The sequence below is a fragment of the Syngnathus acus genome, chromosome 11, assembly GCF_901709675.1.
Source record: "Syngnathus acus chromosome 11, fSynAcu1.2, whole genome shotgun sequence".
Lineage (NCBI taxonomy): Eukaryota > Metazoa > Chordata > Actinopteri > Syngnathiformes > Syngnathidae > Syngnathus > Syngnathus acus.
In genome coordinates, this window is record NC_051096.1 from 3,306,498 (window position 1) to 3,329,356 (window position 22,859).

Consider the following 22,859-nt stretch of genomic DNA (forward strand, 5'->3'; position numbering starts at 1 on the left):
TCATTCCGCTCGTTTTGAGCCGCAACAATACGCAAATCAATCAATAGGTGACTAAACGCGACATTACAATTTCAATGTATCCATCTCAAACTCCTTCATCTCCTTCTCGCCAGACAATTTCCGAACCAACCGAAATATTACAAAAAGTATGTTTAGCGAAATCATAATTGAAATGTCCACCTTCCACCGTGGCCGAGTGAAACGGACAGGAGATGGTGAAGCACATCAGCGGATAACACGTTATGACAACGTGGATAACAACGTAATTACACACACACACACATATACACGCACACAGGGCCTCTTTGGACTTTAATAGCTCGTTGCCGAGATGAAGCCAGCTCAGCATCCCTGCTCGTCGGAGGCCGCAGTAATAGGATTAGGAGCGGACCAAGTCCAACGCTCCGTTTGACACCTTTTGTCCGCCCGCCCCGAGACGCAGATCACAGCCATGGCGAGCGGGACAAAAGCCTTTGAACAAATTGTGTTGTCGCTACAAATGCGTCCCGATGGGAGAACGGCGAGCCGCCGCTTCCACGGCACATCAAATTAACGCCGTTTGTTGACGACTCAATTTACTTTCTTGAGGTGGGGGGGGGTGCAAGAAATGACGTCTTTTCACATGTGGACCTCCATGAGATGCTGAGCGATCACTTAAGGTGGGAAAAAGAGGCTGGGAGGAGCTAATAACGAAGAACGGGACTGATGAGATCAGTCAAAAACTAACCGAGTAGGAGAAAACAAGAGCAGAGAAGAGTTACACAACTAAGTGACTCGGTAAACTGCATCATGAGCACTCGATTTTTTGCAGAGAATAAAAAATACTTGCTTCTGAGTATGATGTTGTCTTTTTACACACGTGTGTCATGCATGTGACCTCACATCTCTTTTTCTTGGCAGGAAGCGTCGAAGCTCATAAAACTCCTTTTGGTGGCTCTCCCTGTGTGCACTGGGGAGAGCACAGAGAATCTCTGTGTGGACTCCCATGGAGTGACGGGACACGAGGACGCCGCCGGGAATGTCAATGGTCTCGCTCAAACCGAGCCGCCACCTGTTGCGTCCGAGTATCATCGCTTGTGTTCATTCTTGAGAATACAAAAAAAAAAAAATGGAGGGAAATTATGTGCAGACGTTTACCTTGAACTCCACTCTGAGGCAGGGTCAGGTATTGTCGCCGGGTCTGACAGGGTCAGGCGGGGGCACACCCCTCTCGGGGGGTCGTGGGCCGCTACCCTCGCGGGGGGCCACAGAATGGGAGGGGCCGATGAGGTATTGGCAGATTTTCGTGGGCTGCAGATGCTCAATATGCAGATGTCTAATCGAATTGTGCGCCCATGAATTGCTTGCCCCTCTGATTTGCATAAGGACAATCGGCGGCGGCGACTCGGGGGTCAGCGCCGACCCCCGGACCAAATGAGCAGCCGGCTGCAGACGCCCCTCCAGGACGTGTGAACTTGAAGTAGACTTTACTCAACGACAAAGATTATTGATTGATACTAATGTCAGTGAGTCCGTCTGGGAAGCCCGTCTGACATCTGTCCAGTGTGAGATCGAATTTTGACTTTCAAAATAAAATCGAGCCTAACTCACACAGTATATATTTGGCATTTTATTTAGTCATGCAGCACAAAAGAATATTTATTTTTGCAAAGCAATACAAAGGTAAAAAATAAGATACAAATAAATCGTGGATCACATTACAGGGGGTTTGTGTTTGGAAATAAAAGTGCTTTAGGCTGACAGAATTCACTCTTTTATACTCACAGGTAATAGATGATCATTGAAATAAATAAAAACATAAACGAAAAATGTAAAAAAATAAATTTCTTTTCGAAAAGAATCACACAACAATAGGGCTCATTTTGATTTGGTTTAGCGGGCTAGCTTGTCTTGTAATAAGTTCTGGTCCTGCCGTTCTTAATTCCAGGGCTCACTGCTCACAGTCTCCAACGTGGGATTGGGCGAATTCCGGGCCCGCTGAGGATGAAATTATAGAATATGCAGCAGTTCATGCAAGGTTTTGACACAAGCCCTCAATTTAATGTCCACTATCAAACTAATCAACTTACCATCAACAGCCTGAAATTCTGCAAAAACAAAAAGATAAATGGTCATGCTGACAGTCAATGATGAGACAAACAATAAACAGCTCTGAACAGACTTTGAACTTTGTTATCTTTCTGACAATGACTCAATAAAATTTCAACACATCCTTCTCACCGCCGTTAGCCTTTCTTTTCCGGATGTAATATCCCACGGCGGCGGCCGCCAGAAGGCTCAGCAGTAACCCGACGACGCCTCCGATGACCACAGCGGCCGGAACCTTTTGGGGAGGAACTGAAAGTGAAAGTTGAGCTCGTTCTTTGCGTTATGAAGGTTTTCTACTTTGTCATTTCTATGCACATAGACTTACTCCAGTTGCTTTGGATGGCGTCTTGGTCCAGTTTGATGACCAGCTGCTCCTTGACACCACCGAACTGAAACACGCACTCGTATTCGGGCCACTCAGCGAGCGGCACCGCTGACACGTTCAGGTTCACGCTCATCTGGAAGGTTCCATCATGGTTGGGCAGGAGCTCGCCATGTTCTATATGTTCGTGGAGCTCCTCGCCGCCTCTCCTCCAGAACATCATGGCTAGTCTGGGGTAAAAGCCCGTGGCGTGGCAACAGACCATCGAGGTGGGTGTCTTCTGGAGGAGAGCCATCGAGGGAAGCTCTGCGGGAGTTGAGCAGAGGTGAGAATGAGTCACACGTTTGGGGAACATCAGTGGCGTCAGACCTCACCTTTTTTCTGCAGGACACTCTTCCCATAGTCCACGTACATCTTCAGCCACTCCGGGCACTTGACTTTATAGTAGTCTCTGTTGTACTCCAGTCTCTCCTTCTCCCTGTCCCAAATAAGCTTGGTGGTGAAGGCCTGCGGGGAGGGCGCCGTCCACGTCAGCATCTCCAGGTTCAGCACAATGAAGTCTTCTCCGTCATAGCCGTACTGGTTGTAGCCCACGATCTCGCCGCTCTCATCGTCAATTTCGCAACCGTTCATCCGCTGTAAAACATGGCTGCCTGGCGGCCAAGTTACACGCTTAGTCGTTATACTTGAGTCCATTTTATTGAACACGGCTCACCTCCAGACTGGTTTAAGCGGTGACTCAAATCCTTGAGGTTTCTCCTGAAGACGTGCTGGTTGCCTAAGCACTTGCGCTTGTACCAGTCCAGTTGATCCGGAACGTCCCGGACCAGCTGCTGCATCCATTCCTGTTTGGGTTTCGCCGACTGGATGTTGCTATCACAGTAGCCCACCCGGACGCCGTCCACCTCAGCAGCGCCCACAAACTCGGGGAAGTTTTTCACACCGGAAGTTGCCGTGATGAAGTATTTCAATGAATGTGTGTCTGTACAGGTGGAATTCGGTATGAACATACCAGAAAATGACATAGCTGCATTTAATGGGCGAATTTGTTCGCATATATCGCTAAAAAGAATACAGTACTGTCAAGACAATGATTGCATAATTTACAGCCACTCATTTCTAGACAAACGTCCAAAACTAATATTTCACATTAGCTTAGCAGTCCAATGTGTTTATTATTTACCACTTTTGATCCCAAATAAAAGTCTCTAGCACTTGTAGTTTTTAAACAACGACAAAATGTTGTTTTAGTGGGGCATGAAAAATTACCGTTAGTTAGCGAAGCAAAGTGAAACCGAAACTGCGTGTTTTTGCGCACTTCGAGGATAAACTAAAGAGGGAGTAAATATGTGTAATCGGGGCAAAATTAGAACAAGTAAAGGCAAGCTAACCTGCAGATGTGTCCTGCACACTCCATACGGCCAAGGCGAGCAGCAACGTCAAGATGTTGTTCATCGTGCTCTTCATCCTTAGCACGTGATATCGTTTGAGCTCAACTGTGAGCTTGGGGGGCGTAGCTACACTACTTTACTGATAAGACACAAGGAAGTATTTTTATAAAACGTCCCAGTGTCCTTCACGTGTTGAATGCATTAAATATCACAAGCATATTTGACCAAAATTAAAAGGTTTGCTTCTTCTGATTTTAACAGTCCGTCTGGGAGCCCGTCTGACAGCTGTCCAGTGTGAAATCAAATTCTGACTTTCAAAATAAAATCAAGCCTAACTCACACAGTATACGGTTGGTATTTTATTTACTCATGCAGCACAAAAGAAATCTTCTTTATTTATACAAAGGTAAAAATAATAATAAAATAAAATTTGTGGATCACATTACAGGGAAGTGCAAAATATGTTTAGAAATAAGTGCTTAAGGCTGACAGAATTCAACTCTTTTATACTCACAGGTAATATATGATCATTGAAATAAATAATAACACAAGTGAAAAATGTAAAAAAAAAAAAAATTGTTTTGGAAAAAAAATCACACAACAATTGGGCTCATTTTGATTTGGTTTAGCAGGCTAGCTTGTTAGGTGGCGGGCTGAAGCTCGCTAGAGGCTTTCGTTAGTGGAATGATCGATCTGGTTGTCGGGAGGATGTGATATTTTAATATGACCTACATAGATTTTTATATTAACACATTTCTGATTGTTGGGAGCTGTTTTTTGGTCATCGTTTTATGAAAATCAATGTTTGATTGTGAAACGCAACAGGCACTGCTGCAAAGGGGTCCTTGCTACAGAAACAATCAAAACTTGATGTGGTCAGTCAATTCTGGCTTCAGAGATTACACATGACTAATTTACGTTACAGAGAGTAGCTACATTTGTATTTGTAACACAGCAATGCTCCAAAATGTATTGGTTGTTTTTCTGTTTCCCCAGATGCTCAACCTTGGACTACAGATATCTTCTAGGCCTAATCTAATCTAACCTAGCCTGAGGGGTCTATCGTAATCTTGCAAGATCAAAGATTGAGCTGGACACCCTTCACTGTAGTTACACATCACGAAATCAACATTCTGTTGATTCCTGTCTATTCCAGACTAGATCTGACCTTGACTCATACACGCTGTGCCCATGTTACAGGATTAATACACATCTCTTACACCCATATTCATAGCTTTCTCCTTAAGAGAAAAAACAGAGCAAATTTCACGGCCAGTCCAGTAAAATAAAATACAGTAATCATGTGTCATATGTTTAAAGTGAAGTGCATCATCAAAGACTCCTATCATCCCAACCACAGACTGTTTACTCTTCTTCCTTCTAGGAAGTGATACCGGTCTCTTCGGGTCAAGACGAGTAGACTGAGATATGCTTTTTCCCCTCTGCCGTCATCACCCTGAACTCCGCAGCACAACATCCCTGTCATCCCCCTGAACTCTTCTCATTCTGAACCCAGCAGCACAACAACCCCACCACAACAACACCTGTATTACCTGCAATACTGTCCATATCTGCATATGATTGCTGCATTCCTATCCTATATATTTATTCATCACTCTTACTCCGCTTGTACATATCTGTTCATATCTGGTATACTGACACTATGGTGTATATTTATAACCCTATATTTATAATTAGCATTCTAGTACCGCCTGCAAATATTTGCTCTACTGCAGCTTATTGTAAATACTTAGCTAGTCATATCCGTACTCGTCCCTCATGTATATTATCCCGCATAGTATAACTCACCTCATATTTACCTGATTGCACTGTACCTACTGCTCAGTATGACTTTTTACTCTGCACTTTACTGCTTTTTGCATTTCTGGTTGGATGTCAAAGTTCTTTTCGCCGTACTGTACTTGTGCTGTACATTGACAATACATTTGAATCTAATCTATTCTAATTTGGTACGAACCTTTTGCGGTCTTTGTCATTTTTTCCTTCCTCTTGCGGGCAGCCTCTATGTTCCGTGTGTTTGCAAATTGCACGTAGCATTCTCTGTGGTAACCTGCATTAGCTAGCACATCTGGAATCGGGCTGTTAACTGTTAAGTTGAATGTTTTAACAGCAAATTGTGCTATTGTACTCTCTGGGACATCTAAATTAGCCCACAGCAATGTACAATTAATAAATTTGACCCAACTTGTCTCTGAAAATGGAATTATTTTAGTGGGCTTTACATGAATGGGACACATGCATGCAGCACACCATCTTCAATCTTTCCTACTGTAAATACCTAAATAAATAAATAAATACGCCACCGAGTAACGTTACAAGCACTAATGTTAATATCACGTTAACGTTAGCCATCTAGGTCAATTGCAAGCAAGTCAGTATGGCTGAATGCAGTTTGCGAAATATAAGAGGAAATATGCCAGGGTTCAACTATGTTAGTAAAATTGAATGAAAACACTACACACATTGGATCATAGTCTTGAAAGTTTTATTTGAATTGTATTTAATGTCTTCCGATGCAATGCAGACAGCATGCAGTTCCATCTTGTTTACATTTCGGGGGGGGGCCTTAATCCCCGTATGCGAATTGTCATTGGTTTATCAAGTAGAGGTGTCCAACGATATGCATGAGAAAACATTGAATTAAAATGTAAGATTGTGAAAAAGGATAACCAAAAATTAGCTCCCAACAAATTGTTTTTCCCTTGATATGATAACTAGATATCACACACAAAGAATTGTGTACTCCCTCGATGCAGATCAATCAAGTTCACTTAAATGGCGTTCGCCCGCCGTCTACGTGGGATTGGGCGAATTCCGGGCCCGCTGAGGATGAAATAATGGAATATGCAGCAGTTCATGGAAAGTTTTGACACAAGCCCTCAATTTAATGTCCACTACCAAACTAATCAACACTTACCGTCAACAGCCTGAAATTCTGCAAAAACAAAAAGACAATTGGTCATGCTGACAGTCAATGATGAGACAAACAATAAACAGCTCTGAACAGAATTTGCTTTCTGACAATGACTCAATAAAATTTCATCTTTCTCACCGCCGTTAGCGTTTCTTTTCCGGATGTAACATCCCACGGCGGCGGCGGCCGCCAGAAGGCTCAGCAGTAACCCGACCACGCCTCCGATGACCACAGCGGCCGGAACCTTTTGGGGAGGAACTGAAAGTGAAAGTTGAGCTCGTTCTTTGCTTTATGAAGGTTTTCTACTTTGTCATTTCTATGCACATGGACTTACTCCAGTTGCTTTGGATGGCGTCTTGGTCCAGTTTGATGACCAGCTGCTCCTTGACACCACCGAACTGAAAAACACACTCGTAATCGGGCCACTCAGCGAGCGGCACCGCTGACACGTTCAGGTTCACGCTCATCTGGAAGGTTCCATCATGGTTGGGCAGGAGCTCGCCATGTTCCATATGTTCGTGGATCTCCTCGCCGCCTCTCCTCCAGAACATCATGGCTAGTCTGGGGTAAAAGCCCGTGGCGTGGCAACAGACCATCGAGGTGGGTGTCTTCTGGAGGAGAGCCATCGAGGGAAGCTCTGCGGGAGACGAGCAGAGGTGAGAATGAGTCACACGTTTGGGGAACATCAGTGGCGTCAGACCTCACCTTTTTTCTGCAGGACACTCTTCCCATAGTCCACGTACATCTTCAGCCACTCCGGGCACGTGACTTTATAGTAGTCTCTGTTGTGCTCCAGTCTCTCCTTCTCCCTGTCCCAAATAAGCTTGGTGGTGAAGGCCTGGGGGGAGGGCGCCATCCACGTCAGCGTCTCCAGGTCCAGCACGATGAAGTCTTCTCCGTCAAAGCCGAATTGGTTGTAGCCCACGACCTCGCCGCTCTCATCGTCAATTTCGCAACCGCTCATCCGCTGGAAAACATGGCTGCCTGGCGGCCAAGTCACACGCTTAATTGTTATACTCGAGTCCATTTTGTTGAACACGGCTCACCTCCAGACTGGTTTAAGCGGGGACTCAAATCCTTGAGGAAATCCCTGTAGACGAGCTGGTAGTGTAAGCACCTGTACTTGTACCAGTCCAGGTGTTTCGGAAAATCCCGGACCAGCTGCTGCATCCATTCCTGTTTGGGTTTCACCGACTGGATGTCGCTATCGGAGTAGCCCACCCGGACGCCGTCCACCTCAGCAGTGCTCACAAGCTCGGGGAAGTTTTTCACACCAGAAGTTGCCGTGAGGAAGAATTTCAAAGAATGTCTGTCTGTACATGTGGAATTCGGCATAAACGTACCAGGAAATGACACAGCTGCATTTAATGGGCGAATTTGTTCGCATATATAGAAAATGAGCGGGATTGCATAATTTAAAGCCACTCATTTCTAGACAAGCGTCCAAAACTAATTTCAACCTTTAAGTCTAATACTTCACATTAGCTTAGCGAAGCAAAGTGAAAGTGAAACTGCGTGTGTTTCATGCGCACTTTGAGGATAAACTAAAGAGGGAGTAAATATGTGTAATCGGGGCAGAATTAGAACAAGTAAAGGCAAGCTAACCTGCAGATGTGTCCTGCACACCTCGTAGGGCCAAGGCAAGCAGCAACGTCAAGATGTTGTTCATCGTGCTCTTCCTCCTAAGTAAGCTGTTTTTCATCGTGCTCTTCCTCCTAAGTATCCTGCACGTAATATGAGCGTGAGCTTGAGGGCGTAGCTAATTTACTTTACTGTTAAGACACAAGGAAGTATTTTTATAAAACGTCACAATGTCCTTCACGTGTTGAATGCATTAAATATCACAAGCATATTTGACAAAAACTAAAAGGTTTGCTTCTTCTGATTTTAACAGTCCGTCTGGGAGCCCGTCTGAGATCTGTCCAGTGTAATATCGAATTTTGACTTTCTAAATGAAATCAAGCCTAACTCACACAGGATACGGTTGGTATTTTATTTAGTCATGCAGCACAAAAAATATTTATTTTTGCAAAGGAATACAAAGGTAAAAAAAAAAATTGTGGATCACATTACAAGGAAGTGCAAAATATGTTATATAATATGTAATACCAGTCCAGTTGATCCGGAACGTCCCGGACCAGCTGCTGCATCCATTCCTGTTTGGGTTTCGCCGACTGGATGTTGCTATCACAGTAGCCCACCCGGACGCCGTCCACCTCAGCAGCCCCCACAAACCTGGGGAAGTTTTTCACACCGGAAGTTGCCGTGATGAAGTATTTCAAGGAATGTCTGTCTGTACATGTGGAATTCGGCATGAACATAACAGAAAATGACACAGCTGGATTTAATGGGCGAATTTGTTCGCATATATCAATAAAAAAAATACAGTACTGTGTAGAAAATGAGCGGGATTGCATAATTTAAAGCCACTCATTTCTAGACAAACGTCCAAAACAAATTTCAACCTTTAAGTCTAATACTTCACATTAGCTTAGCAATCCAATGTGTTTAGTATTTACCACTTTTGTTCCCAAATAAAAGTCTCTAGCACATCTAGTTTTTAAACAACGACAAAATGATGTTTTAGTGGGGCATGAAAATTACCGTAAATTAGCGAAGCAAAGTGAAACCAAAACTGCGTGTTTTTGCGCACTTCGAGGATAAACTAAAGAGGGAGTAAATATGTGTAATCGGGGCAAAATTAAAACAAGTAAAGGCAAGCTAACCTGCAGATGTGTCCTGCACACCCCATAGAGCCAAGGCGAGCAGCAACGTCAAGATGTTGTTCATCGTGCTCTTCATCCTTAGCACGTGATATCGTTTGAGCTCAACTGTGAGCTTGGGGGGCGTAGCTACACTACTTTACTGATAAGACACAAGGAAGTATTTTTATAAAACGTCCCAGTGTCCTTCACGTGTTGAATGCATTAAATATCACAAGCATATTTGCCCAAAATTAAAAGGTTTGCTTCTTCTGATTTTAACAGTCCGTCTGGAAGCCCGTCTGACATCTGTCCAGTGTGAAATCAAATTCTGACTTTCAAAATAAAATCAAGCCTAACTCACACAGTTGGTATTTTATTTACTCATGCAGCACAAAAAAAATCTTCTTTATTTATACAAAGGTAAAAATAAATAAATAAATAAATAAATAAATAAAAATTTGTGGATCACATTACAGGGAAGTGCAAAATATGTTTAGAAATAAAAGTGTTAAGGCTGACAGAATTCAACTCTTTTATACTCACAGGTAATATATGATCATTGAAATAAATAATAACACAAGTGAAAAATGTAAAAAAAAAAATTGTTTTGGAAAAAAAATCACACAACAATTGGGCTCATTTTGATTTGGTTTAGCAGGCTAGCTTGTTAGGTGGCGGGCCGAAGCTCGCTATAGGCTTTCGTTAGTGGAATGATCGATCTGGTTGTCGGGAGGATGTGATATTTTAATATGACCTACATAGATTTTTATATTAACACATTTCTGATTGTTGGGAGCTGTTTTTTGGTCATCGTTTTATGAAAATCAATGTTTGATTGTGAAACGCGACAGGCACTGCTGCAAAGGGGTCCTTGCTACAGAACCAATCAAAACTTGATGTGGTCAGTCAATTCTGGCTTCAGAGATTACACATGACTAATTTGCGTTACAGAGAGTAGCTACATTTGTATTTGTAACACAGCAATGCTCCAAAATGTATTGGTTGTTTTTCTGTTTCCCCAGATGCTCAACCTTGGACTACAGATATCTTCTAGGCCTAATCTAATCTAACCTAGCCTGAGGGGTCTATCGTAATCTTGCAAGATCAAAGATTGAGCTGGGCACCCTTCACTGTAGTTACACATCACGAAATCAACATTCTGTTGATTCCTGTCTATTCCAGACTAGATCTGACCTTGACTCATACACGCTGTGCCCATGTTACAGGATTAATACACATCTCTCACACCCATATTCATAGCTTTCTCCTTAAGAGAAAAAACAGAGCAAATTTCACGGCCAGTCCAGTAAAATAAAATACAGTAATCATGTGTCATATGTTTAAAGTGAAGTGCATCATCAAAGACTCCTATCATCCCAACCACAGACTGTTTACTCTTCTTCCTTCTAGGAAGTGATACCGGTCTCTTCGGGTCAAGACGAGTAGACTGAGAAAAAGCTTTTTCCCCTCTGTCGTCATCACCCTGAACTCCGCAGCACAACATCCCTGTCATCCCCCTGAACTCTTATCATTCTGAACCCAGCAGCACAACAACCCCACCACAACAACACCTGTATTACCTGCAATACTGTCCATATCTGCATATGATTGCTGCATTCTTATCCTATATATTTATTCATCACTCTTACTCCGCTTATAAATAAATTTGAATCTAATCTATTCTAATTTGGTACGAACCTTTTGCGGTCTTTGTCATTTTTTCCTTCCTCTTGCGGGCAGCCTCTATGTTCCGTGTGTTTGCAAATTGCACGTAGCATTCTCTGTGGTAACCTGCATTAGCTAGCACATCTGGAATCGGGCTGTTAACTGTTAAGTTGAATGTTTTAACAGCAAATTATGCTATTGTACTCTCTGGGACATCTAGATTAGCCCACAGCAATGTACAATTAATACATTTGACCCAACTTGTCTCTGAAAATGGAATTATTTTAGTGGGCTCTACATGAATGGGACACATGCATGCAGCACACCATCTTCAATCTTTCCTACTGTAAATACCTAAATAAATACGCCACCGAGTAACGTTACAAGCACTAACGTTAATATCACGTTAACGTTAGCCATCTAGGTTAATTGCAAGCAAGTCAGTATGGCTGAATGCAGTTTGCGAAATATAAGAGGAAATATGCCAGGGTTCAACTATCTTAGTAAAATTGAATGAAAACACTACACACATTGGATCATAGTCTTGAAAGTTTTATTTGAATTGTATTTAATGTCTTCCGATGCAATGCAGACAGCATGCAGTTCCATCTTGTTTACATTTCGGGGGGGGGGCCTTAATCCCCGTATGCGAATTGTCATTGGTTTATCAAGTAGAGGTGTCCAACGATATGCATGAGAAAACATTGAATTAAAATGTAAGATTGTGAAAAACGATAACCAAAAATTAGCTCCCAACAAATTGTTTTTCCCTTGATATGATAACTAGATATCACACACAAAGAATTGTGTACTCCCTCGATGCAGATCAATCAAGTTCACTTAAATGGCGTTCGCCCGCCGTCTACGTGGGATTGGGGGAATTCCGGGCCCGCTGAGGATGAAATAATGGAATATGCAGCAGTTCATGGAAAGTTTTGACACAAGCCCTCAATTTAATGTCCACTACCAAACTAATCAACACTTACCGTCAACAGCCTGAAATTCTGCAAAAACAAAAAGACAATTGGTCATGCTGACAGTCAATGATGAGACAAACAATAAACAGCTCTGAACAGAATTTGCTTTCTGACAATGACTCAATAAAATTTCATCTTTCTCACCGCCGTTAGCGTTTCTTTTCCGGATGTAACATCCCACGGCGGCGGCCGCCGCCAGAAGGCTCAGCAGTAACCCGACCACGCCTCCGATGACCACAGCGGCCGGAACCTTTTGGGGAGGAACTGAAAGTGAAAGTTGAGCTCGTTCTTTGCTTTATGAAGGTTTTCTACTTTGTCATTTCTATGCACATGGACTTACTCCAGTTGCTTTGGATGGCGTCTTGGTCCAGTTTGATGACCAGCTGCTCCTTGACACCACCGAACTGAAAAACACACTCGTAATCGGGCCACTCAGCGAGCGGCACCGCTGACACGTTCAGGTTCACGCTCATCTGGAAGGTTCCATCATGGTTGGGCAGGAGCTCGCCATGTTCTATATGTTCGTGGAGCTCCTCGCCGCCTCTCCTCCAGAACATCATGGCTAGTCTGGGGTAAAAGCCCGTGGCGTGGCAACAGACCATCGAGGTGGGTGTCTTCTGGAGGAGAGCCATCGAGGGAAGCTCTGCGGGAGACGAGCAGAGGTGAGAATGAGTCACACGTTTGGGGAACATCAGTGGCGTCAGACCTCACCTTTTTTCTGCAGGACACTCTTCCCATAGTCCACGTACATCTTCAGCCACTCCGGGCACGTGACTTTATAGTAGTCTCTGTTGTACTCCAGTCTCTCCTGCTCCCTGTCCCAAATAAGCTTGGTGGTGAAGGCCTGGGGGGAGGGCGCCGTCCACGTCAGCGTCTCCAGGTCCAGCACGATGAAGTCTTCTCCGTCAAAGCCGAATTGGTTGTAGCCCACGACCTCGCCGCTCTCATCGTCAATTTCGCAACCGCTCATCCGCTGGAAAACATGGCTGCCTGGCGGCCAAGTCACACGCTTAATTGTTATACTCGAGTCCATTTTGTTGAACACGGCTCACCTCCAGACTGGTTTAAGCGGGGACTCAAATCCTTGAGGAATTCCCTGTAGACGAGCTGGTAGTATAAGCACCAGTACTTGTACCAGTCCGGGTGTTTCGGAAATTCCCGGGCCAGCTGCTGGCTCAATCCCTGTGTGATTTTCACCGACTGGATGTTGCTATCGCAGTAGCCCAACCGGACGCCGTCCACCTCAGCAGTGCCCACAAGCTCGGGGAAGTTTTTCACACCAGAAGTTGCCGTGAGGAAGAATTTCAAAGAATGTCTGTCTGTACATGTGGAATTCGGCATAAACGTACCAGGAAATGACACAGCTGCATTTAATGGGCGAATTTGTTCGCATATATAGAAAATGAGCGGGATTGCATAATTTAAAGCCACTCATTTCTAGACAAGCGTCCAAAACTAATTTCAACCTTTAAGTCTAATACTTCACATTAGCTTAGCGAAGCAAAGTGAAAGTGAAACTGCGTGTGTTTCATGCGCACTTCGAGGAGAAACTAAAGAGGGAGTAAATATGTGTAATCGGGGCAGAATTAGAACAAGTAAAGGCAAGCTAACCTGCAGATGTGTCCTGCACACCCCGTAGGGCCAAGGCGAGCAGCAACGTCAAGATGTTCATCGTGCTCTTCCTCCTAAGTATGCTGCACGTAATATTGTTTTAGCTCAACTGTGAGCTTGAGGGCGTAGCTAATTTACTTTACTGTTAAGACACAAGGAAGTATTTTTATAATACGTCACAATGTCCTTCACGTGTTGAATGCATTAAATATCACAAGCATATTTGACAAAAACTAAAAGGTTTGCTTCTTCTGATTTTAACAGTCCGTCTGGGAGCCCGTCTGAGATATGTCCAGTGTAATATCGAATTTTGACTTTCTAAATAAAATCAAGCCTAACTCACACAGGATACGGTTGGTATTTTATTTAGTCATGCAGCACAAAAAATATTTATTTTTGCAAAGGAATACAAAGGTAAAAAAAAAAATTGTGGATCACATTACAGGGAAGTGCAAAATATGTTATATAATATGTAATACCAGTCCAGTTGATCCGGAACGTCCCGGACCAGCTGCTGCATCCATTCCTGTTTGGGTTTCGCCGACTGGATGTTGCTATCACAGTAGCCCACCCGGACGCCGTCCACCTCAGCAGCCCCCACAAACTTGGGGAAGTTTTTCACACCGGAAGTTGCCGTGATGAAGTATTTCAAGGAATGTCTGTCTGTACATGTGGAATTCGGCATGAACATAACAGAAAATGACACCGCTGGATTTAATGGGCGAATTTGTTCGCATATATCAATAAAAAAAATACAGTACTGTGGAGAAAATGAGCGGGATTGCATAATTTAAAGCCACTCATTTCTAGACAAACGTCCAAAACAAATTTCAACCTTTAAGTCTAATACTTCACATTAGCTTAGCAGTCCAATGTGTTTATTATTTACCACTTTTGTTCCCAAATAAAAGTCTCTAGCACATCTAGTTTTTAAACAACGACAAAATGATGTTTTAGTGGGGCATGAAAATTACCGTAAATTAGCGAAGCAAAGTGAAACCAAAACTGCGTGTTTTTGCGCACTTCGAGGATAAACTAAAGAGGGAGTAAATATGTGTAATCGGGGCAAAATTAAAACAAGTAAAGGCAAGCTAACCTGCAGATGTGTCCTGCACACTCCATACGGCCAAGGCGAGCAGCAACGTCAAGATGTTGTTCATCGTGCTCTTCATCCTTAGCACGTGATATTGTTTGACCTCAACTGTGAGCTTGGGGGGCGTAGCTACACTACTTTACTGATAAGACACAAGGAAGTATGTTCGTAAAACGTCCCAGTGTCCTTCACACCTGGTTCACGTGTTGAATGCATTAAATATCACAAGCATATTTGACAAAAAGTAAAAGGTTTGCTTCTTCTGATTATAACATTGTTTTCCAGTGGGTGACATTTTATTTATTCTTTTTCTCTTTCATGGTTTTGTGATATGCTTTATATTTGCTTTTATCTTATTATTTCGTATTTTATTTCGTTGCCAGGTTATATGAGCTCGTGTTGTGACGTCACAATCGCAAACAGGATTCGCCTCCAAACAATCCTCAGGAAAACATCTCGCGAGGTTTTCCCTACACCCCCCCCCCCCCCCCCCACACACACACACACACGCACTTTCCCTTGTTAGCAACCCGAGACACTATTAAAGCGGCTCTTGCTTTATATAATCAGCGGACTGTGTCTCCAACGTTTTAAAACATATCTGTGTAGCACTTTATAATTCAAAAGATTGCACAAATTCTGTGTCATGTACTAATACTTGCAGACAGAGAGCGAAAAAGGGGGACGGGCGCTCTGAATCAGGATGTCTTCCCGCGAGATTTAAGGACTTGTGCGAATGCCACGTCTCGGCTAGCAGCTAGCATAGCTACAGGTAGGATACATCCTCCGAGGCGAAGCTGCGTCCTGTTTCTCCGACGCGGAAAAGACAAACAAACTTCCAGGCAACCGGTGCACCATTGGTATGTATCCGCAACAATGTTTGCTTGTATATTAATTTAGCTGGTGCTACTTCTGCTGTTAGCTGGGCTGGTTCGCCGCCTAGCCCCCAACTGATGCTGCGTTCATTCTCGCGTTCATTTGTTTATTTGCTTTCCAGCTTAAGTGGTGATAAAGTCAGACAGGAGCTAAATCTGCTTAGTCGGTCACGACTGGGGCGTCAAACGAGAAAGTAAACTCCGAATCCAAACTTGAAAAGCATCTTTTTGACGTCAGGTTGAAAACTTTAAAGCCTGCAGACCCTTGTCTGCACTTTCTTGCAGAAAATCAATTCAAACAGAACGTGATGCAATACAACCTGCTACTTCTTTCTATTCATCAGTTGTTTGCACACAGAGATGAACGTCGTGGTATTTTGGAGAATCATAAAGGAATATATCTCTGGAATTGAAGTTGCCAAAGCAGTTTCCCCGCCGAATTTCCATTTTATACACATTTGGAATTGTAGTGCATTTACATAACTCAGTTGGACCCCCCTCCCCCTTCCCCCCTTTTCAGGACTTATCCTCAACTGCGATTGGGTGGTAACCATTCCAGATTGTACATGCATGCATGCATGCATGCACATGTGCACACATTTTTGGGAAGAAAAAAAATCTCCATAAATTGATATGGAGTTTAATGTTGCACCTACTGCCATCTAGTGGAAGGGCGTTGAACATTCTGCCTGTTGCAATGTGATGTTATTTTGAGATTGCAGTAAGGAGGAAGTTGAAGGTCCTGACACTTGAGCTGTTGGATAGTTTAAGAAGTAGTATGTTTTCTGAAATTATTTTCATTCATGTGATTTTCTTTTCTTTCCCAGGTAAGTACAATGGGGCGCCCACATCTGATGGCGACACTGGCCACATTTGCTTTCGTGCTGTTTGCCTTGCGCCTGAGCGACGCTCACAGCCACTCGCACGACCACCATCACGGCCACGCTCACGGAGATGAGCATCATCACCACGGACACTCGCACGGAGATGAAGACCATCACCACGGCCACTCACACGGCCCGGAGGTGAAGATGTTCCACGGCGCCAGCAAATGGAGCGCCGAGGCCAACCTGCCGCCGGAGGAGGAGGTGGTGCAGGAGCACCACGAGCACTGGCACGATCATGTGCAAAATGATGACGCCGATGACCAGGGTAATGACAATGATGATTTCCAGAATGATAACGAGCAGACAGATGATGACTTGCAGCAAAATGATGAGCAAGTTCAAAGCAATGATCAGGGTCACGCCGATGAGTTTTTCAGTGACCAAGAACCAGCCGAGGACCTTGATTACGTTGATGACCATGGTCATGACGATGACCATGAATATGTCAGTGACCAAGAGCAGATTGATGGCTATGGTCAGGCCGACGACGACGATGAGCGCGCCGACGAGCGTGCCGATGACCATCTGCAAGCCGATGACCAAGAGCATGTTGATGATGCGCACACCAGCGACCACACTCACGCCGATGATAATGTGTATGCCGATGACCAAGAGCATGTTGATGATGCGCACACCAGTGACCACACTCATGCCGATGATCATGTGTATGCCGATGACCACGAACAAGCCGATGACCACGAACACGCCGATGACCTTACGCGTGAAGATGAATTAGACCATACCGATGACCAAGAACAGGTTGATGATGAGCATACCGGTGACCACGTCCACACCGATGAGCGCGAAGAAGACCTCGGCCATCAGGAGCAGGCCGACGACCTCGTACAAAGCGATGCCGATGACCAAGAGCAGGTTGATGATGAGCACACCGGTGACCACGTCCACACCGATGAGCGCGAAGAAGACCTCGGGCATCCGGATGACCAAGAGCAGGTCGACGACCACGTACGAAGCGATGCCGACGATCACGGGCGAGACGATGATGATGCCGATGAGCGCACTCGCGCCGATGACGACGGCCATGGACATGGTGATGAACACGAGCATGCCACTGACCAAGAAAATGCCGAACAATGCACACGACGCTGAGGTGGCATGCCAATGACCTCGTGAGGGCTCATGCTAAATTATTCCATCGTTGAATGGAATAATTGGATTGAACAAATCTTTTTTTTACTAATGACAGTTATCCGGTATTGTTAAACGGTTTAACAACTAACTCTATTGCAGGAGCGGGAATGATGTCGTCGCCGACCTTTTTGAAATTGAAAAGTACTGATGAATTGTTTCTTGATGACTTTTGTTGTACCTTTAGACCATGCGCACGCTGATGACCATGGTCATTCGCACCACCACCATGGAGACCATGGTCACGGGCCTGACTGGTTCACAGCCGAAGGGCTGGGGATTGACGACGAGGAGAGAGACACGATGGAGCTGTGGACGCAGGTAAGAGGCCAGACCTTCCCACTTTGGCTTTGAGAACCGTCCCTAACTCTCAACCGTCCGTCTTTGCCCTCAGGCCATCTCCGCCACGTTGCTGATTAGCGCCGCGCCGTACCTCATACTTTTCCTCATCCCAGTTCAGTCCAACAGCGACAAGCACCAGAACTTGCTCAAGGTCCTGCTGAGCTTTGCATCAGGAGGCCTGCTAGGCGACGCTTTCCTTCACCTCATTCCACACGCTCTGGGTATGTTTGTAATTGTTACTGTCCAAACGTCGCAGAAAACGTTTAAAACTGATCTTGCGCTTCTGCCCCTCACGCAGCGCCGCACTCGCACCACGGCGCCAACACGGAGACCGCCGAGAAATCACATGGCCACGGCCACTCGCACGGTAACTTAGACTCAAACCATAACTTGGAACAATGAAAAGACTCAACTTGACTTTAAGCAAGATTGTGTGACATGTCAAATCATGACTTGACTCGACTTGCTTGATAGTCAGAGGTCACTGCGCTAATGTGATGTCATTCTGCAGGCATCGCTCATGATAACATGATGTCAGTGGGCCTGTGGGTGCTGGCCGGCATCGTGGCCTTTTTGATCGTGGAGAAGTTTGTGCGCTTTATGAAGGGAGGCCACTCGCACGGACACTCGCACGGTAAGATGAACGCGGGGAGATTTTCCGAGTCGATCCAGCTCACTTTTAATTTTTTTGGGTAAGATGTCAAGGAGAAGGACAGTGACGGTGAAGAGAAGGCACCCAAAAAGAAGGTGGAGAAGAGTGCCGGTGAGTCGAATGATTCCATCCATCAAAATCAAACGATTTGATTTCTATTTTGTTTTTTTTGCAGACATCAAGGTGTCTGGCTACCTCAACCTGGCGGCCGACTTCACTCACAACTTCACGGACGGCCTGGCCATCGGCGCGTCTTTCCTCGTTAATCCAGCAGTGGGCGCCATCACCACCGTGACCATCCTGCTGCACGAGGTGCCGCACGAGATCGGAGACTTTGCCATCCTGGTCCAGTCCGGATGCACCAAGAGGAAGGTGCTTCATTCGATTGGCAACCTCCATTCGATCGGCGACCTACTTTCCATACTTCCTGTTGCTAACTTGCGATTTGCCCTCTCAGGCCATGTGTCTGCAACTGCTGACCGCCTTGGGAGCGCTGGCCGGCACCGCCTGCTCGCTGCTGGCCGAAGGCGTGGGTGCGGCCGCCACCGCTTGGATCCTGCCCTTCACGGCGGGCGGCTTTGTTTACATCGCCACAGTGACTGTCCTCCCGGAGCTCCTGGCCGGCCGCTCCAGTTTCGGCCAGTCGCTGATGGAGATTCTGGCGCTGTTGTTCGGCGTCGGCATGATGGTTCTGATCGCAGAGTACGAGTGAAAGAAGTGAACGTGCTTTTTCTTTCCTTGTCGTCACCTTTTTTTAGTCTTTTGTGGGGCAAAAGCTGTGTTTGGTGGAGGAGCATCAGCTGATGAACACACCAGGAGAGGAATGACACTTTCTCACACGCACACGTTTTTGTTCAAAGTTTGGTCTAAAGTGGATGGATTTTTTTATGTATTGTAAGAGGTCAAAGGTGGAGCTTCAGATATGACATGGGGAAAATCTATCTTTTTAAGGAACTGGTATACTTTGCCAACGAAATAACTTGTGGCACTTAAGCACAAATACACGTTTCTGTAAACAAAAGTGAAGTTTGTGCACAAAAAGTCATTTTTGTTTTGACAATGGCATGTTGCCGTTTTGAAAAAGATGTGCACCGTTTGCCTATTTGTCCACAGAGTATTTGTGTTACTTATTTTTTGACCACAAATGGTCCCTTATGTGCTAATTCTCGTGCGGTTACGATTATTTTTGGTATTAAACCCCCACCTCCATGTCATGGTTGGGTTTCTGTGTAAAATGATCGAGTGATTGCAGGGAAGTAGATTTTTTTTTGTTTATTAGCAACTGTGAAATCAAACCACAACACAATTGTACACAACTGTGACCAGTAATAAAGGGTGATATGATACCAGACTTCTGCCATAATTGCAAACATCAACATAGCACAGGAAGAACAGTACTATACCGTATAAAGTACCATACATGCATTTGTAGTCTAAAAACTGGTTCAAATTGAACTTTTGATATTTAAAGACCAAGGAATATAACTTTTTCCACCTTCATTAATATGACCAATAACCAGCGAAACTAAATTAGAAAAAAAATAAAATTGAACAAATTGAGAACACTGCGGTCACATGACTTGACACCAGTCAGACAGACGTCACCGGTTTTAGCAGTTTAATATTGTTTACGTCCTAAAGTTGTTTAGAGACAAGGTAAGTATGAAAATTAACATTTTAGTATTTTTCATGTATTGTCCCCGTTGTTGTGTTGTTTTCAATGTGGAGACTACAGCAGTACATTCACTTGCGCTAGCTAGCTCGCATGCTAGCTTTGGAACAATGGACAACTTTGAAATAAAAATTAATTTAACAAGTTCAAAATTACTCAGAGATTTAAAACATATATAAGCTAGAATAGAACCACAACATCAAAATGGTCACACTAAAACCAGCACACAAGACAGTTCTTGTGCAACCTTATCAGATACTCCATTTCAACAAGTTTGTTTTTGTCGTTGAGCAGTTTAAAGGAGATCCTCTCAACAATTTGTAAGCCAAGTATAAGATGTGACCAAACAAATTTCAACCCCAAGAACAGTTGGCAACCTCAAAAGGTGAGAAAGTAGCTGCTTGCCATTTTAAAATAGCATTGTCTTTATTTTATCTTCATGCTGTATTTTTTTTTTTTATCTACATGCAGTATTAACTTGACCCAAAACAGAACTGAACTCTGTCAAAGGGTTCAATCGATTTTAAAGCTGAAAAAATTAAGTAAATTATTTCATCATGCAAATTATCACAATAACTATTCGCATAAATTGTGAAGACATAACCGACTCACCAGCCGCTTGAACATATTGTAATCTCTTTTGACTTTAATAAATGGCATTAACATGCATGCAAAAGTAGCGCGCAGTTGGACGTGTTGTCAGAGATACCGAAATCACTCGGTTGCATTTTCGAAATAGCAAATGCTTTGTGGAATTGGTCCCTCCTCTTCTGCAGATGGTGAGATAAAGGACAGCAGAAGTCTTTGGGCCTCTTCAAAACGTCTCCTAACCTTTATGACTCTTTGTGGCGATGCATCCAGGGACCCGAATAGCGGCCTAAAAGTGTACAAGAATTTCTGGCTTTTTTAAAGCACACTGACTTGTTTATTTATTGAACCTGCTTTCTGTGTTGCTATTTTTCAGTCAATTTTATTTCCATTCTGTCTCTGATGCTGTAGTTGGACTGCCCGATCTCATTGGCAAGGTTGTCATCCATAGCGCTCTTGAACACTCGCGGCAGACATTTTTTGGGCCAGCCCTTCATCTTGTACCCCACAAAGAAGTAAAGAAACGGGTTGACGCAACTGTGGAAGAAAGCCAGACCCTTGGCGGTGGGCATCAGCACGTCCCACAAGCTTCTGCTGTCCACCAACCGGAGAATATGCAGGCCATGGTAAGGAGCCCAGCACATGAAGAAGGCGCACACCAGCAGGGCCATCAGCCTTAGGGGGCGCGTCTTAGCCGTCAAGCGGGTGCGGCGAATGCCCACCCCGGCCAGGATGTAGCAAGCCAGGATGACCGTGAAGGGTATCAGGAAGCCGCACAGGAAGCGCACGACATAGAGCGCCGTCTTGACCTGTGTGTGGATCTTGTCATCCAAGATGCAGCTGCTCAGGTTTTTATTGCAAACCAAGATGCCTCGGTAATGGAAGAAGGGCCAGCTTAAGGTAACAGCCCCCACCCATGTGCCCAAAGTCACGAGCCGGGCGGCGCACACGGTGCGGCGGCGCCGAGTTAACACCGGCAACCAGACGCAGGCGGCTCGGTCCACGCTGATGATGGCCAGCATGAAGACGGAGCAAAACATGTTGGTGTACTTGAAGAAGGCTTTGAGCCTGCACATGAACAAGCCAAAGGGCCAGTGGTTCAGGAACAGAACCCTGACCAGAGAGAAGATTCGGGTGACACAGAAGATTAGGTCCGCCGTGGCTAGGTTGACCAGCCACACGTTGAGGACGGTTGCCTGAAAAGCAACGGGAGAAAAATGACAGGGAAAGCCGACTAGAACAGTGGAACTTCACTCTGTGCTAACTAGACTTCCATTTCCCAACAATTTAAATGTGTCCCTTCACCTTGAGCCGAAATCCCACCACCAAGATCACAATGCCGTTGCCCGGAAGGCCAAGCAGGACGGTGAGCACGTTGAAGATTAAGGCGACCACGTCCATGTCACTATCGTCGCTCATCTGCACTGACGCGACACCAGGCGAGGCATTGAGGAATAGAGCGGATGCTTCATCCACACGATGAACCATCTTGAGACCTGAGGAGGCGACAAACTTCAATCACGCTCGTCTCGGGTAAGATTTCAAGTCGTCGTAAATTCATTGGCTTGCTTTATTTATACTTGAAGGTAATTGTTAAAAATGTGTCAAGACAAAGAATAGATGGGAGTGAATTGTTATTATGTCACCGAGAAGGATCATTCTAAAAAGGCAACTCACCTTTTTGACCGTTGACCGTATTGCTATATTTTTTACTTTAATGTGTAACTTTAATATTCAAGGACCGTGAGTGACGCTCGTCATCACTGAGCGTGTATGAAGTTGGTCCACAAACATATTTTAAGCCTGCATAAGAGGTGGAGCCAGACGAGGGGGGGAGCGACCATGATGAACCTGTTGAAAGCAGCCAGTCTCTTGTCCAGTAGGCGGCGCTATGACAAAGGTTTACA

At 44.7% G+C, this 22,859-nt stretch overlaps 4 protein-coding genes across 14 annotated transcripts; 1 reads left to right on the forward strand and 3 right to left on the reverse strand.

Moving 5' to 3' along the window:
• Positions 1-1,596: 1,596 nt before the first annotated feature.
• LOC119130314 (major histocompatibility complex class I-related gene protein-like) lies at positions 1,597-13,820 on the reverse strand. Of its 4 annotated transcripts, none has more exons than XM_037264126.1 (7): positions 13,695-13,820; positions 3,126-3,392; positions 2,785-3,063; positions 2,414-2,716; positions 2,221-2,337; positions 2,070-2,087; positions 1,597-1,977 (listed from the first exon to the last, which is right to left on the reverse strand). In XM_037264126.1, the coding sequence occupies exons 1-7, from the start codon at positions 13,753-13,755 to the stop codon at positions 1,931-1,933; spliced, it is 1,092 nt and encodes a 363-aa protein (XP_037120021.1). In that variant the 5' UTR covers positions 13,756-13,820; the 3' UTR covers positions 1,597-1,930. The 4 variants fall into 4 exon arrangements, with proteins under 4 accessions (XP_037120021.1, XP_037120020.1, XP_037120023.1 ...); XM_037264125.1 differs by lacking the exon at positions 13,695-13,820 and adding an exon at positions 3,802-3,948; XM_037264128.1 differs by lacking the exon at positions 13,695-13,820 and adding an exon at positions 3,802-3,948 and having other exon boundaries at positions 2,214-2,337.
• On the reverse strand, positions 6,291-14,937 carry LOC119130308 (major histocompatibility complex class I-related gene protein-like). 8 transcript variants are annotated; one of them, XM_037264118.1, is made up of 10 exons: positions 14,791-14,890; positions 14,319-14,357; positions 13,326-13,363; positions 8,866-8,952; positions 7,783-7,885; positions 7,442-7,720; positions 7,071-7,373; positions 6,875-6,994; positions 6,740-6,757; positions 6,291-6,645 (listed from the first exon to the last, which is right to left on the reverse strand). In XM_037264118.1, the coding sequence occupies exons 1-10, from the start codon at positions 14,864-14,866 to the stop codon at positions 6,590-6,592; spliced, it is 1,119 nt and encodes a 372-aa protein (XP_037120013.1). In that variant the 5' UTR covers positions 14,867-14,890; the 3' UTR covers positions 6,291-6,589. The 8 variants fall into 8 exon arrangements, with proteins under 8 accessions (XP_037120013.1, XP_037120014.1, XP_037120009.1 ...); XM_037264119.1 differs by lacking the exon at positions 14,319-14,357 and having other exon boundaries at positions 13,326-13,402; XM_037264114.1 differs by lacking the exons at positions 6,740-6,757; positions 6,875-6,994; positions 7,071-7,373; ... (2 more) ...; positions 8,866-8,952; positions 13,326-13,363 and adding exons at positions 12,093-12,110; positions 12,228-12,347; positions 12,424-12,726; positions 12,795-13,073; positions 13,136-13,238 and having other exon boundaries at positions 14,194-14,357; positions 14,791-14,937.
• A 397-nt stretch (positions 14,938-15,334) lies between these two features.
• On the forward strand, positions 15,335-20,038 carry LOC119130176 (zinc transporter SLC39A7-like). The gene is made up of 9 exons (XM_037263892.1): positions 15,335-15,647; positions 16,490-17,600; positions 17,886-18,019; positions 18,093-18,261; positions 18,339-18,407; positions 18,552-18,674; positions 18,738-18,803; positions 18,868-19,064; positions 19,150-20,038. The coding sequence occupies exons 2-9, from the start codon at positions 16,499-16,501 to the stop codon at positions 19,402-19,404; spliced, it is 2,115 nt and encodes a 704-aa protein (XP_037119787.1). The 5' UTR covers positions 15,335-15,647; positions 16,490-16,498; the 3' UTR covers positions 19,405-20,038.
• A 1,090-nt stretch (positions 20,039-21,128) lies between these two features.
• LOC119130333 (C3a anaphylatoxin chemotactic receptor-like) lies at positions 21,129-22,840 on the reverse strand. Its single transcript, XM_037264156.1, has 2 exons — positions 22,258-22,840; positions 21,129-22,148 (listed from the first exon to the last, which is right to left on the reverse strand). The coding sequence occupies exons 1-2, from the start codon at positions 22,438-22,440 to the stop codon at positions 21,318-21,320; spliced, it is 1,014 nt and encodes a 337-aa protein (XP_037120051.1). The 5' UTR covers positions 22,441-22,840; the 3' UTR covers positions 21,129-21,317.
• Positions 22,841-22,859: the final 19 nt, after the last annotated feature.